We start from the raw sequence: 16,925 nt of genomic DNA, 5'->3' as shown, positions 1-16,925 counted from the left end.
TGGATCCTGTGATGATCTTGAACTTTGTGTTCGGGGGAACAGATGACTAGGTGAATTGCTTTAAGGAACAATGTGCTGAAGGACGTCGGGACACAACGCTATGATAGGATGTGACATTGGGGTATAGGGTTTTATAGACGGTCTTGTTTGAGCCGAAGTGAATTTATTATTTATTTAGAAAAATTTTATGATGATGTTAGAAAGGTGAATGTGAGCCTGCTACCCTCTTGAAAGGCTTGTATTTAAATATGTTTTAAAAACTTGAATTAAGTTTAATTTTTTTTAATTATTTCTTTTATTATTAGTACATATATGTGTGGGGTAGAGGGTGTCACATTTAGGGATTCTTAGAGGATTAAATTGGGTTTATTTTGGAATGTTTATTGAACTTTTTCCTTTATGATTATAAATACAATATTGATGTCCTGATGTAAATTGGTTGATAAAATTGAGTTTTCTTGGTGTTTTCGTTTTTCAGACCTATGATTTTGATTAATTGATTTTGATATAATTGTGCAAAATTATTTGAGGGGTTTTACTTCCCATGTTGTGATAAACCTTTTGTGTAAATTGTTACATTGAGATTATGAAATTGTGATTCAAATCGTGAGTATGTGATAAATTGAACCTGTGATGAAAGGTGAAATACATGTGTATTAAGATGTGTGTATTGAATTGTGAGTTATGAACTGTGTAATTACACAATTGTAAGACCCTTTAAGGGCGACAAGTATTGTGATGGTATCCACTGTGGGAACTCGACGAGTTAAAGTGATTTTGAAAACAATTGAGTAGTTGTGTGTATTGCATAGTTCATAGGTAAAGTGTATATGATTCATGAGGTGTGAGAACATGCTACTTTGGGATTATACCATTGTGATTGAGACCGAATATATGTGATAAATTGAGTATGTATTGACTCGTAATATATATGTGCATTGAGTTGTGAGCTATGAATTGTATAATCACACGACTATAAGACCCTTTAAGGGCGAAGAGTTAATGCTAAGACCCTTTAAGGGCGAAGAGTTAATGCTAAGACCCTTTAAGGGTGAAAAGTTAATGCTAAGACCCTTTAAGGGCAACGAGTTAATGTGCGATGAGTATTGTGATGGGAATCATTGTGGAGACTCGACGAGTTTAATCACAAGCGCGACGAGATAAAACTATTTTGAGAACAATTGAGGAGTCGTGTGTTTTGTACAGTTCATAGATAGAGTCTGTGTGTTAAAATATTTTCTGGGTTGAACCTGAATCAGGAGGGAGAGGCCCTGATGGACTCTTCGAAGTGTAGGCCTTGGGGGTAAATACACCCGGTTTGAGTGTTCCTTTAAGCTTGTGCCGATCCCACATGGTTGGAGCATTCTCGCAAAATAGCGTGAACCTGACTGATCTCCCTATGATTTTACCTAGTGAGTGACCTGACTTACCAGTGTGTGGTTTGTCTTGTCATGTATCTTAAGCGCCCAACGAGGTTTTTCATTGACATGGTACCACATTGCATATAGGATTGAGTCTTAGTGTATATGTTGCATAACGTTTGTGTATTGATTGATATTGATTGACTTGGTGATATTGTGTTTTGATCCTTGAGTGCGCGAATGTTGTGAAAATGAATGAGACATGTTGTGTTGTGATGTGATGTTAGGTGACAAAGTGGTAAAATGACGTGAACTATGTTTAAGTAAGTATTATTTTGTTTATATGATATTTATACCTACATGTTGTCATGTTTCTCTCCATTAGTTATAAATGTGATAACTCACTCCTCGTGTGTTGTTTTTGTTTAGATCTTATGATGATCTCAAACTTTATGTTCGTGAGAGCAGATGACTAGGTGAATTGCTTTAAGAAACCTTGTGCTGAAAAACGTCGGGACACAATGCTCTGATAGGATATAACATTCGGACATGAGTTTTGTTTAATTACATGATGTTTTGAGCAAAAAAAATGTTTCTGACAAGTTTATCTGGTAATAATGAAGTAAATGTGAGTTTTTTACCCTTTTGAAAGAATTTTATTTAAATGTGTTTTAAGAACTTTTAATTCATTATGATTTCTTATTTTTTTTATTATTAGTACATATATGTGTGGGGTAGAGTGCGTCAGAGAGGGTGCGGGGAAGGAAAGGGAAGACTTTTTGCTGAAAAGTGAATGGTAATTTGAGTATTTAAAAATGTGAAAAGAATAAAGGTTTGAAAAGAAAGGAACAAGATTTTGGTCATGGAAATTAGGGCTGCTAGTGAAACTAACCATGGGCTCTTAGACATTCTGGGTAGCATTTGAATTCTGTACTCTCTTATTTTAATCTTGCACCTCCCATTACATGTCCATTCCAAAATATAAATTAGCATTCGGAATAGGTTTTTTAGAATATAATGAGAAATATAAGATTTAATAAGGAGAGTACAGGAAACAAATGACTTTCTGGGTTAAGCTAGATGTGGGAAGTGGGAACCAAACCATCATCCATTATCCATCATGAGTTGGTCCCGGTGCATAATAAAGACAGCTTTGCTATTAAACCAATTGCTCTTTTTGACCAAACAAAATCCCATGCACATGCGAACACCTATAAAATAAATCTCTTGTCTTTGGGTGCAATGATCCTGTTTCATTTGATTCCCATCACCATCTTCTCAATCAATATAGATCATGCGGCTTTCGTCACATACTGACAATTCTGTTACACTATTTATTAATACAATTCAATGCAGATTCTTACTTGACCAAAGACCAACTATTCAATTGAGTCTTTAAACACTATTACGCTCACATCGTTCATCCTTTAACTCTGAAATCTCCTTAAACCTAACTTATGAACATATTAGTCCTTAATTTGGGACCAAACTTTCATTGTATCATCACGTGGTGGAAGACTGGTAGATGAATAACATGCAAATGAAATTTATATACTAAGAAAGTCTAATTCAGTTGATTGAACAAGATGAGTGAGTGTTGTAAATCCTCTAATACTGTATTCAATTTTCTACAAATAAAAATAAATAAATTTATATAGCCTTTGTCGTGAGCCTAACGGTTATATCTATATATATGTGATTCCCATACTAGGTTCTCTAACATATCCAATCTATGTAATCTACATCTGGGTTGTTAGTTTCCTCATTTCTTGTCATTGATAAACAATGGCTACCAGCGGAAAGCTAGAGGCAGAAATTGAAGTAAAGTCTAATGCAGACATGTTCTAGGGTGCTATCAAGGACTCTGCAAAGATATTTCCCAAGGTATTGCCACGTGATTGCAAAAACATTGATTATAGAGGATGATGGCAATGCTGCTAGTTCTGTTTTGGGTGAAGGTGTTGAATTAACTACTTTTCCTTCCTCTAATATTATTTGTTAATTCTTTTATATATAAAATATGCATGTCAAGTGAGAATTTTAAATCATTTAGCAAGAAGAATCATTATATCAAAACTAATTTTTAACTAAAACCATCACGTGGGCATTATGTTCATCGTTCTCTCCTTAACCTGCATGTTTTTCGTCTTATCTCATTTTCATCTTTACTTATGTTTTAAATAATATTGCACTTGGTTTAGAAAAGATAAATAAAAAAGAAACACTATCATTCTGTTTGAATATACTTCTCCGTAAACATTTGAATGAGAAATTTTTTAAAAATAAATTGAATTTCTCACAGCTAAAATTAACTTACGGGCACTTCAACTTTATGGAGTGCATGGATTTTAGTTTACAAGAGAAACTCAATCCACTTTGCATTCTTATTTCTTTCTCCTATAAGTATTTATGGGAAAAATTATCAACAGCACCTCAATCAAAACCTATTAATAAACGTAAGAGAAGTGGCCTTGTACCTCTGCAGGGACAATTAAAAACTCCTACCAATGGAAGAATTTTATATTTCATAGTTGAAACATTTTGATGGCAATGTTGCCAGAATGGACAAATATTTGCTATAACATATCATGTCAATCATAGCAACTGACCTGAAAATAAGTGAAGCTAGATGGGAAATTTAGAAGATCCTACAGAAAATCAGAAACCAAGTGATCAAAATACAACAATAACTTATCAAAGCCACAGAACCTTCCTCTACAGCATGTGTCACTTTATATGACTAACTACAACAATTTAAGTGTCTATAAAACAACCTTACTTTCATGCTGTCGTATGTCAAGGCTGTCAGATATTTCCATCCATCGCAGCCGATGCAGATACATTCTAATGCTTCTTAGTATCCCTTATTTGAAATAATTGATGTAGCATAAAACTCTTGCACATAAGCAGCTATAGGAATAGGAAAAGAATTACATTACATTCATAAGCCTTCTCTAATCCGCTGTTTTCTCTTTGTACATTAGGTCTCTGAACAGAACTTCATCTATGAGCAGATGTATGTGACATAGGGTATGGCACAGGACCTAAGTTCATTGGTGCTCCAGCAACAACTGCCCTGGGAACTGGTGCTCCAAGACCATATGCTATGTGTGCCGGGGGAGGAAGGTTCATCACTGGGGTGCCAACAGCAGATACAAGGGGTCCACCTATAGGTTGTCCAATGGTAGGAGCAGCATATATTCCTACACCTGGGGCAGCAGTTGGGGTTGGAGGGGGTGGTTTGGTTGATTTTCCGGCACAATTCGCTGCAGAACCATTTGTTTGGCCAGTAATTGGTCCTTGAAGTGCTGAAACGTCTCCATTGTTGACACTGGTGATATCGTGTATGCTGGATCGCCTTCTGTCTTTATTCATGGAGTTCAAGCGAATAAAGTATTTTTGGGCGTGGCTTGCTACTTGTGTAGGTGTTCTTGTCACCACAAAGTTTCTTGATATACTTCGCCAGTCACCTTTTCCATACTTTTCCAAGCCAAGGAGGAATAACCTGTTAAAGCAATTTGAATTTTTTTTAAAAACAAGTAATTAGATAAAAGAAAGTTTAGCATATGGAAGCTAGTCAAGATAACATAAGAAAAAGTACCAATCAAATGAACATCAGTAGCCATAAAATTGTATAACCCTCATGCAACTACAGATCCTCAATTTTTAACTTCCAACAGAAGAAAACCTCTAGAATGATTGAAGTCTTTAATGTATCTTGTAGACAAAAATTCATGATAGCATTATTCCCTAATCCCCTATTAATTTGCTTTGACAGGTATGGTACCTTAAGCTGCATTTTATTCTTTAGTAGCTATATGGTTAATATGACACTGACAGTCATTATTTTTAATCTCTATGACTAATATTACTGGCAATAATATTAGCATCGCTATTGGCTAAACATCACACTTAAAGCCATAAAGATTCCATAGGTACTATCAATTAATTGCTATAAATTGAAAAGTTCTATGCATGGATTGACAATATCTGGAACAAAGTGCAAAAGATTAGACTTTATGCAAAGTTAATTTGGTTCTAAGAAACACACAAGACCCAGAACTAATAAGCACCAACCCTATATTACAAAAGTATGTCCACCTATACTATGGAATCGTAATTGCTGTCATCCATTTCTTACAAATACTTGCAATACAAATGGCTTAAAGAACAAGGTTCTTATTATTTAGAGGAATAAGAAGCTTTGACGTTGGCCGGTCATTCCGTAGTGCCAAACTGAAGTCAAATAAAAATACATAGTTCTTGGCAGATTGACACTGACTTGGCCACTTATTCCCCATTCATAAGTTATAAACCACTTATGGATGGAAGATCACAGTTTATGGTAATAGAAAAACTTGGTTTGCTCAAATAATTTGAAGTGCTATTCATTATTCCAGAAGGGATAAAAGGAATGCTGGTTCAGGTGTCTATTAAGTAGAAATGGATCAGAATTTATCACTCTAATCTGATAAAAACCGGAAAAGAATTCCCAGAACAAAACATCAGGAATTTATCTGTGATGGTTTAGAAACTTCCCTAAAGAATTTTGTATCGAGCCATAGAACATAATGAAGTACTGTATGCTCAAAGAATTCTACCAGCTTTATAGACTAAAAATAAGGGGGTAAAATAGGGCTAAGTTGGAAGAGACTACTCTTGAGAGCCATTCTAATTGGAATAGAATAAAACAAGTGTTTTATAACTCAGAAAAACATATCAATACAAGGTTTAAAGTGAGGAAAGAGAAACTCTGGTTTCTTGGATGCAACCATATTAGAAATATAAGATGCAGAAGAGTGATAACATAAATAACTTAACTCCAAACAAGTCCAAAACTTCATCATTTAGCATTCATTAAATTTAACTAATCCCATGACTTGTATAGCTGTACTTACCAAACTTCCTGGTTTGAACAGCCCAAAGTTTGATAAGTTTTAAGTTGCCAAGATGATAGAATGCTAAAATGGCACATGGATTTTCTTAACAAGTAACAAATAAATCCAGTCAATAAACCAACTCTGATGTAATAATGATATTGATAAGAATCGAACTTGTTAGATGTTTTTAACAACCACCAATATAATGTCTAACATCATTTTGGTAAATGTAATGTAAGACTTCAAACATAAACCCAAGAAATGTAGAAAGAACTTGGGAGGTCAAAGGAAATTCACTGCTTTTTTGCTACATTTCTATAGAAATTCAAAACATATCACAAGGGCTTTAGAGGTGAAGAACTGAAGGGTAAACGAACCAAACAATCAATAATATGATATTATTTCACTACCAAACACAGGTGAACCATAATTGTAATTAATCCAGAGTTTAATGTAGACAGATTAGATGGAATAAAATACTAACGTGGCTAGTACATTACTAGTTTTAGACTCTAAAAGGTCTACAGTTTTGAAGGTCCAGAACTTAATCCTTAGGGTCCAACATAAGCACAATTTCTGGTCAACCTCAGCTGCAGAACAAATTTTATCGAGGGTTGTTGAAGAGGTTACACGGAATTTTCAATGCTTGGTTATGACTACGAATGGTAGGATATAGGGTCCGATTGGTGGTCCAGCATAGATATCTGTTGAATGTGAAGGCATAAAATTTAAAAGTATTAATAGTAAAATAATTCACCAACCAATTAAAATAAGTGAATCTTGGTGGTTCAAAACTTAGGTGGACCACACTATAACAATCCTGAATAGTACTCTAAAAAAGTGGTAACTCAACAGATCTAACTAACAGTACTTTTTTTAATGAGTTGGGAACCATAAAAAAAAAAAAAAAACTGGGCAATAGGGATTTGAGATAAAAATATTTCCTTTACCGAAATAGGAAATGAGTAGGATAAGGTCTAAAGCATCATACCTAATTTTCAAGTGCATTGCACTAATTCTGGAAAATGTTGCAAAATCTATTCCCTATGGCCTATGGCTCAATAAATTCATGGTTTTGTAACAAAACAAAAAATGAATTCATGGTTCTGTTCTATGCTCTGAGGCCTAGATACTCCTAAAGGAAAAATGGCAAATTATTAGTGTTGTACCCATATCTTATACCAATAAGCATATGATATGCCTGGATACCTATCCAAGGAGTACCTCTAATATATTTATTTTTTACTTTTACAAAATTTTATGGACTGATACGTTTGGGATACAGCACCAATATGACTCTTTCTTTTCCTTTGTATCCTTAAAGTTACATCGTAGTAGTAGAAAATTATCTACAGTCAAGACTGTTTTTGAACAGGACTAATAATGATGATTATTGTAACAAAGTTGAGATCGGTTGGGGAAAATATGCAATTTTGAGAGATGTTCATTTGGGAAAGAATATATTCTAATATGGGTAAGGAAAAAGTTTGTAACTATGATTTCTTGTTATAGCCAAAAGTTTTTCTTTTTTTTGTAACCATCATCCACTGATATGACTATGTATTAAAGAGAAATGAAATGTAAGTTTTTTTTTTTTTCCATTTTAACATATCTAAGTTATTTGTAGATAGAACATTTAAGAATTTTTCATACTCTCATATCCAGGTCTTATCATGCTTGTGTGAGACTCATAAGTTCTATGACTTTGACTGTAAAAATCAAACTCTCACAGAACATAAAAAAGATTAAAGGAAAAAAAAAATCCATAACACAAGTTCCAAACACATGCTGCATCCATTATACCAAAAAGTAATAGGATACAAGGGATAGAAAAGAAGAAAACAAAAGAGGGAATCCAAGGCTTCAGTCATCATTCACCAAGAAACATAAATTTGAAAATCGTAACTAATAAACTTGCAGAGACCCGAAGTAAACCCAAAATCAGAATTTTTACGGTTCCATTATACACAATATCTTTAATAAGTCCACAACTTAAAATTACTGTTATTATGAACTACATTCTACTTTGGAATAAGCACCACATGGTGCTTATATAAATAAACTTGAATAGCTTAACCATCCAATGGCCGACATGCTGATTTACTAAATTATAGCAGCATGATATTTCCATTATTAATCCAGTGTGTTTCCCACATCAGACATAAATTATAAACAAATGTAGGAGAGAAAAAATTCCTGCAGAAAGACCTTCCCAAACCTTATGCAATTTTTTGGCTCAGGTAAGAGACCGTATTAGCAATAATGTACTATACTATTTCCATTTCAAAGAAGTCCACAGCTTCACAAAAATTATTTATTGATTAACTCACCATCTAAACATTTCTTCTTAGTGTATTCTTTCAGGTAGAATTCCCAAAACTATCATCATACATGTCACATGTAAATGAGATACTACAATTGCTCCAATGCAGCATTAATATGATAATAAATAAGTAAAATTTCAACTTAATATATACACCAAGCCATAAAAAAACCAAGTTTATCTTACCCTTCCCTTAAGCAGAAACTTAGTCTGAATACTGCTCATGAACATCTATGGATGCAAGAAGATACAATTCACATTTGAGGTTGGCAAAATAAATAATATGGAGTTAATATCCAATTTGGTCCTTGAAAGTGGAAGCTTGTGTTGCCTTTTTTCTTTTTCTTGAAAGTGAACACCTATACAAATTGGTTCTTTAAAGTTTCAACTTGCCAGGAAGGTTACCCTACCAAGTTATAAATTTCTAAAGAATTTCATCCATCAAAGGCCTAATTTGTAAAAACAAACTTTCAAACACCAAAGGAACACAAGTGGCCACATCTAAGGACCAAATTATATATTAACTATCTCAGTTTTAAGCAGTGTTATCAATGGCGGATGGAGGAACACAGGGGAAGGCCGAAATTCTGCCATATAAACACGCCAATGCACCTTGTGGCAGGCCTCCCTTCACAAATTTCCTATGGCGGTTGGCAAAAAATCTGTCATGCCTTTCCAGCATGGCGGCGCCATGGCCGCTATTTAACAACACAGGTTTTAAGATCCCATACCCTCATAGATACCCTAAGTTAATCACCTGTTGATAGTTCCATAACATTAATCTAGATAAGAAACTACAAGAAGAGCATTTAACTTTTGGAAATCATGAAGCATGACAAACAAAAGAGGTAACAAGTAAGCTTCCTGTCAAAATTGCCTCTTCCACAGTACAATCGAAACTGATATTTCTGGAAGGATCAGCACTAAAATACTGTTACAAACACAACCCACTGATGTAACCCAAACAGATGATTTAAGTAATTTGAAAAGGATAAGTATGGTTTGGTAAAATATTGTTTGAAAATAGTTAGTGCTAATAACTGTCAAGAGAATTAAGACTGAATGGAAATTAAGTTGACAAAGATCAGAAGAAATAATCAGTTAAGGAACATGAGGACCTATGAGTTTACAATCAGATACAAGTTCCAACAACCTAAAAAGCATATGGTTAAAAAAACAATGTTGAGACAGAAACAAACCCAAACAGCATCAAATTAAAAATAAGTAACCTGCCTTGTGCTGTTCACAATGACATATACTAGAATATATAGATTTTCTAAATATTGAAGCAAAGATAAACTAACCTGTGTTCATCCTCTGTCCATGCAATACCCTTTCGCCGTTCCTGATCTGATCTTGAAGCTTTGGTTCCATGATTAGATTCGTTGTTACTATTCCAAGAGTGGCCTCCCTTCTTGCCAGCTCCTTCATCACTAGCATGGCTTGTTGAGCCCTCTGGAGAAGAATTATAAGATGGTAAAGGCACACAACCAGATTCAATCTGGTTAACATCTTCAACCAATAGCTCATAGTGGTGTTTAATCTCTTCCAAGGTTTTCCCCGGTACATCAGCCGCAATCTTCTCCCATCGGTCTGAAGCATCCTCAGGATGAATTGCCAAGGCATTTTCAAATGCTTTATCCTGTTCTTTGCTCCACTCAGAGCTACTACCGACTTCATCCACAGTCATCTAGTCTTATTTGAATCAACTATGGAGGTTCGTTAATGGGAATTATGGATCTATATTACTCCTATGATGAGTACCTTAATATTAACTTTGATGATATACTAAACTATTGGAGCAGATATGTTGGACTATGGTCCAGTCCTGAAGTAGAGCCAGCAGAGGCAGAAAATACCAGGAAGCAGAACAGAGTTCAATACCAATTAAAGCTCAAAACACACTGAGGTGTGTAAAACTTCAATAGTGATTTTGCTTCAGAATTCAAAAAGCTGGACTCTTGTGAATTTCCTACCTATCCATGAACGAAAAGGCAACAAAGTACAGTTAGGACATGAGAAATATCTGACAATCATTAATACAAAGATGCAATACTTGGCATTTTAAGAGAAGAGAAAATTGGGACATTGATGTGAAGTTAGTCAATGAGATGGTAATTAGGGCTATGGATTTCTAATGTACGAAAGAAACGTTTCATAAACAAACAAAGTAGAAAAAACGAGAAGACTATAATGCACAACAAGAGCATTCAAATTGCTATATTCCATACTTTAAAAAAAATTCCAAATTATCCATAGCTCTGCTGATAGGAACAGTTTTAACTGCATAGGACCACAAAAATATGTCTTTCCACCACCACAACTAAAACCTATAACTGCAGTAAACCTCACTTTCACTGAACACATTCAACACCCTCATACTTTGTTTTCTATTCTTGCTACATCAGTAAAAAATCAAAGCCTTCAACCCTGAAGACTAACAGCAATAAACAAGGCCTCAAGGCCCAGCCTGCATCACTGAGACTTCTAAGATTGAAATTTCAGAAAGACAAGAATGTAATTAAAATATTATAGTGATAACCATACAAGAGATTGTTGGAAAACATGTCCAATCTCAATAGTTTGATCAAACACCCTAGTTAGAAACTCAGTTCAACATACCTCATAATAGTAAAATCAACTGTAGACTCCCTTCAGTTGATGTATTGCTAATTTGCTACGCTTTTTCTTTTTTCTTTTTTTATCAGAGTGATAAGTAAGTAATTCCCTGAAAAACATATAAAGCCAAAGCTACAACCAGAAAGCACTCCCAGGCTTCTGACACTGTAACTAACCAACATAAGTTTGTCTTTCACACCATTTAACTGATTCAATTGACAGTCAAGTAGTAAAAAGTTAAAAACCTATTTCTGACTGTAAAAGACTTACTTTATGTGTCCCTAGTTAGTTTCTTCAAAAAGAATCCTGTAAATTCAAAATATTTCATTTTGATTTTTGAATTGTTTTCAGCCTAAGTAAAAAAATAAAATGAAATTAATATTAATTATCCTAGTAAAGGCAGATGAAGAGAATCTAGATATAAATAAAAAAAAAGGTAAAAGCAGAAAAGAACTAGATTTAAGAAAAAAAGCCCCAACTGGGTAAGAATTTATTAAGGGCAGAACAAGGAAATCATAAATGACATTGATGGTTATCCTGAGATACCACAGAGATGCAAAGATGGGCCACAATTGGTCCCATCTCAACAACAGCTTTGCCACAAATAGGACAGCTGATATTGAAAATGCCAGAACCCAAGTTGCAACCACTGGAATTTGCAGGACTCATTAATATCTGACAAATGATAATACAACATGAAGAGGAGAGAAACAAAAGACTGAGGAATAAACCAAAAGGAAAGTTAGAGAGAGAGAAAGATTGAATTTTTTTTAACCCCTTTTGCTTTCAAATATTTTTCGCATCCCAAAAAAATAGAAAAATAGAAAATGATACTCTATCAAGTAGCAGAAGATCAGGGTAAGATAACAATCATGACCCTGGAGCATAAACAGCAGAAAAAGATTAAAAATCTATTGCTATGAATTTTGGGAGTTTGTGAAAAATTTTAATGAAGCCATTCGTTCCAGTACCTTTATCTTCCTTCTACAGTGCTTGCTTCAATATCTTTTTTGGCTGCAAACTACCTTCAGCTCATCAGAGACTGTTGCACACAGAAAAGAGTCTAATAAAACTGTAAGGGTCTATATATATAGGTACTGAACTTGATCAGTAACATGCTTCTTCTCTCTCATGATCTGATTCCTATTTTTGGAGCTATGCAAAAAATTTCTTTTTTTTTATCTTATCAGAACAGTAAATGCATATAAACTAATAATAAATATGTGATGGTTTAAGAAAACTAATCATGAAGGATTGAATGTGATTTTTCAACATTATTATATTATTGTATTATATTATAAATGAAATTGGATAATAATTAATTAAAGGATGTTACCTTTTTTTGGCTGGTTTTGGATAAAGTCCACATTACACAACCAAACCAGCCAAGTTGCAACAACACTTGTGGTGAATCAATCATTGCACACCACATCAGATGCAAGTCAAATTTCGCCGGCTAAAATCGAAAGGACGGAGAGATTGCACATGGTATGCGACATTCAATTATTATGTCTATTTACATGCTGGCAATGTTGTAATAATATTTCCATTTTAAAAACAAGCTAGTAACAAACACTATTTCATCTTTTTTCTCTCTCTCTCTATTTATCATTTAAATTATAGGTTAACTATATGAATAATTTACATGAATAGTTCAAATCCTTCAAGTTTTATTTTTATAATTATTTTACTTTTACTTATTTTAAACCTTTTATTCTAAAATAGAATACCAATTGCATGGAAACAAGCAAAAGTTTTAAGTTTAGGGTGGGGTACAAAAATTTTGGAAAGGGAAGAAAGAAAGAATTGGGTCAAATTGAAGCTAAAAAAGATCAAATCATTTCAAGAATAATTTTAAAATAATTATTTTCCATCATCTTTATTTATTTTTTAAAATTTAATAATTATAATAAGTAACTAATTTTGTTCTTACCAAATTTGACAGAATCTCAATGTGGTGGTGCTCCTCAATACTATCTTCCTAGTATAGTCGTGAGATGTATTTACAAAGATATTATGATGAAAAGTTAGAGACGTAAAAATAGAAACAAGTATCAATAATGGTTTAGAATTAAGTGTGTTACCTAAAACTAGAGTTGGGCATACATGTAAATTTGTCCGTAGAACATGCAACCTACAAAGCCTACAATTATAATGACCTCTATTTTAGCGAGCCTAGTAATGGTTTAAAGACTTCAAAAGATCCAAAGAAGTGTTTTGCAAGCTTCTGAGAGGTATGGTTGAAGTTTCAGCCACATAAAATCCCTAGGTTTGAAGGTATGATCTTTTCTATTTTTGCATGCTCTTTCATGCTCTATAATTGCATTGTAGAGTTTGTTTCATCTCTTTCATAATCATTTGTCTTTCATGTCAGGAGGAATCCAACAAGTTAATGGAAGTTGAGTCGTGAACATAATCTAGTAATGTTGGAGAAGCACGACTATAGAGGGCTCTAAAAGGAGACAGTCTGATGGCAGAATGAAATGAAGTGTTGAACTAGTATTCGACAAGATTGAGAAACGTAACCCAAAGATGAGGTTGATAATGAAGTGAAAAAAATACCAAGAAAGGGAGGTTGAATTGGGGTTTTGAAAACTTTTAATCTTCCTTTGAAAACCAAAAGGTTTATGAAGGTAGTTCAGAATGAATAAGTTCATAGTACAAAAATTGTTCAAAGCTTAGAATTGAAATTCAAGCAGCTCTGAATGAAAATGTAAACAGTTTTGAAAAATATTTATTCTATAGTTTTAAGGTTTTCGTTTCAAAGATATTCCTTTACTAAAAACTTTTGATAAAACAAAGTTTTATTTAGTTATTTAAACAATGAGTTAACAAATTAAGTGTTTTATACAAAAGCAGTTTTAGATTTGTGTAAAGACAAAGTAAAGAGGAAGAGAAAGAGAGAGTGTACACAAATTTTTTTTATATTGGTTCATCCCAACCTTGGGCAACATTCAACCTTCACCCTTAAAGATAAGATTCACTAACACAACCAGTTCACAATTGGACCAACAACTATTGGATTTCCCAACCTTGTCAGTTTCACATTGGACTTCAATCCTAGCCTTTGATAAACCAACTACACCACAAAATTTTATCTTTGCCAGACAATACTGAACTTTACAGAAAAAGAGGATATGTGATTTTAATGCACATAGAACGGATCTTCACCTCACAAGAGGGATTCCACTTAGGAACTTAATCTCTTATTTCTATCTAAGATTATTACAAGCTTTGTAAGCACCATACAAAAGTGGGTCACTCTCATAAAGAGGGTTAAAGCTAAAACACAGATTTCTCACTCAGAGAACTAGCACAATGTGTTGTAGTTTTGGAATGCTTCAACTTGTTCTTCATAGCCTTCAAATTTGCCTTATAAAACTCCCAAGAAAAACCATTGTAGTGGACTCCACACTTCTGGAGTAAGTAGGTTCACTTTTACAACTATCATGAAGTGACAATATACATCCATTATGAGGAACCTTTCTAATGGGCATTCTAGTGTTTACAAAGAATGAATCCATGTTTTGATGAAGATTAGATTGGTGTTCCATTCTGATGTAGTGTGACTTTATCACTCTTAACACTTCTTCAAATCTTCAAGCATTCTGAAGTTGATTACTTCAAAAAGACTTAGTAGAATTTCAGTTGTTGGTGTGTTAATGTTTTGTCCAAGGTCAAACTGAGTAGATTTCTTCATCCTTCAATCTAATGCTTCACATTGGTATCTCTCATGGATAACTTTATCATTCAATAATCATGCATCTTTTTATGCAAATAGTTCTTCCTTTCTGATATGCCTTCATTGATTGTGGCAGCATATGGAAAGTGAAGAACTATCAAACTTCAGTTTGTTGATATTGTTCAAGTGATGCATTATGAGTCTTTCTGAGTTATTCTGACATTCAAAAACTCAGAGTCAAGGTCTTTCATCATTCTGATGCAAACTCTGCATAACTTCATTCTTAACCATGATGTTCTCCATGTAGCCTCTAATACATCTTTTATGTAAGGCCTTTGTTGTTCATTATCTTGCCAAGAACCTAGTACTCAGTAGGAAGCAATCTTCATCATTTTGATGAGTTTCAAGAATTTTTTCAAATTCTTAACTCTGACAACATTTCTTTGAACCTTTCTGAGCATCAGTCTGAGTTCCTTCGAATGAAAGAACACTTTGCTTCTTAAAGGAATAAACATTGAAACACTTAAGTAAAATATTAGCCATCACTTTAAGCCTATAATCATTTCACTTTTCATTGTTATTGGTTTGTCATAATTAAAACTAGGGATGTGGATTCAACAGATAATTGGTAAAAGAACATAAGTATGCATCTAGACTATGATTAATAAGTTCAAATTGTCTGTTCATCTTTGGACGATAAGTTGTACTATACTATAGGGTTGTATCTTAAATAAAAAAAAGTTTCTTCCAAAAAGAGCCAATAAATATGTGATCACAATCTGAGGTGATTGTCTTTGGGAAACCATGGAGCTAGCATATTTCTACAGAGAAGTAGGAGGCTAAATCCTTAGCACTGAACTTGGAGGGCAGTGTCACGAAATGTAGAAATTTGGATAAGTGATCACAAACTACCCAAATAATAGAGTGACCAAATGATGCTGATAAATGTGTAACAAAATCCACAAACTGCATATTGTTAACATTCATTTTAGGGTAAATAGCCTATTTAGTCTATGAACTATACATTGACCGTCAATTTAGTTCCAACATTTTTTAAATGACCAATTTAGTCCACAAACATGCAAATATTGTGACAAATTAGTTCAACCGTTTATTATAAGCCATGTATGTTATGGACTATATGTCAATAAGTAGTATAGTTTTAAGACCGCTATGACATTAAATGTCATACTTTAAGGATCAAATTGTCGGTATGCTAGTAGATTCACTGCATATCCTTCATTTTAACATTCTATATCAAAATAAAAAAGGCAATTTGGGCCAAGAGAATAAATTGAAAATTGCTATATCCAATGCCTTTTTCTACTTTATACACTCCTCTTTCTCTATTTTTCTGAGTTGGAACCCTTCATATATGAGTTAGGAAACAAACAAAGTTTAAATATTATACTAATAAAAAATTTCAGGATAATAATTTGTTTGTATAGTTGTGTAGTTACAATTAAGAAATACATTTAAATGTTTAAAAACATTGTTTTCATTTCTTTTATATAAAGTTTAGCGTTTGACAACGATGAAAAATTTAAAACTATTTGAAAATGTTAAGGATTAAAATGAAGCTTCTGAAACATAAAAGATTGAATTGGACAAAAACTAAAACATGAAAGATCAAATATGTAGTTTAGCCATGCTTGAATTGTGTTTCATAGAGGACTCAACCAGCTAACACAAGGCGACAAAGCTGACATTAAGGAAATAGATGAAGGATGATGAGTTTGTTTAAAGGGTAATTTAGAGAAAAAGATTTTAAAAAGTGTATAAAATAAATATGGGGAGTGAACATAGCCACTCCGAAATTTTTGGATTATTTTTCTTATATTTACTATTATTTTCCTCATATTTATAAGATTCAATTTACGTGATTGATTAAGGAAAATAGTTCGAAGATCACGTTTTGCACATAAAGATCTGGATCTTCAAATTTGACTCTAAATTAGTGGTTGAAAGTTTCAACAATTCTTCAAATGGTCTCTTTTTATGTTATTCTAAACAAGTGTAAAACATCATTTTCTTCTATTCCAAATTCTAGAGTAAGTTTT

At 33.4% G+C, this 16,925-nt stretch overlaps 1 protein-coding gene across 3 annotated transcripts; it reads right to left on the bottom strand.

Moving 5' to 3' along the window:
* Positions 1-3,860: 3,860 nt before the first annotated feature.
* Positions 3,861-12,367, bottom strand: LOC100820272 (transcription factor SRM1). 3 transcript variants are annotated; one of them, XM_041018508.1, is made up of 4 exons: positions 12,155-12,367; positions 11,187-11,535; positions 9,869-10,540; positions 3,861-4,866 (listed from the first exon to the last, which is right to left on the bottom strand). In XM_041018508.1, the coding sequence occupies exons 3-4, from the start codon at positions 10,252-10,254 to the stop codon at positions 4,362-4,364; spliced, it is 891 nt and encodes a 296-aa protein (XP_040874442.1). In that variant the 5' UTR covers positions 10,255-10,540; positions 11,187-11,535; positions 12,155-12,367; the 3' UTR covers positions 3,861-4,361. The 3 variants fall into 3 exon arrangements, with proteins under 3 accessions (XP_040874442.1, XP_040874443.1, XP_006585964.1); XM_041018509.1 differs by having other exon boundaries at positions 11,187-11,489; XM_006585901.4 differs by lacking the exon at positions 11,187-11,535.
* Between the last annotated feature and the right edge of the window lie 4,558 nt (positions 12,368-16,925).

This window comes from Glycine max, chromosome 8 (assembly GCF_000004515.6).
Source record: "Glycine max cultivar Williams 82 chromosome 8, Glycine_max_v4.0, whole genome shotgun sequence".
Classification (NCBI taxonomy): domain Eukaryota; kingdom Viridiplantae; phylum Streptophyta; class Magnoliopsida; order Fabales; family Fabaceae; genus Glycine; species Glycine max.
Note: the sequence above shows the minus strand (reverse complement) of the source record. Positions and strands in the feature narration are given on the sequence as shown.

Excerpts from the sequence above, each read along its gene's own strand:
- LOC100820272 (XM_041018508.1), bottom strand. The coding sequence starts at position 10,254 with ATGACTGTGGATGAAGTCGGTAGTAGCTCTGAGTGGAGCAAAGAACAG. Across the intron at positions 4,867-9,868 it reads TGGACAGAGGATGAACACAG|GTTATTCCTCCTTGGCTTGG; the intron begins GTTAGTTTATCT and ends TTGCTTTAACAG.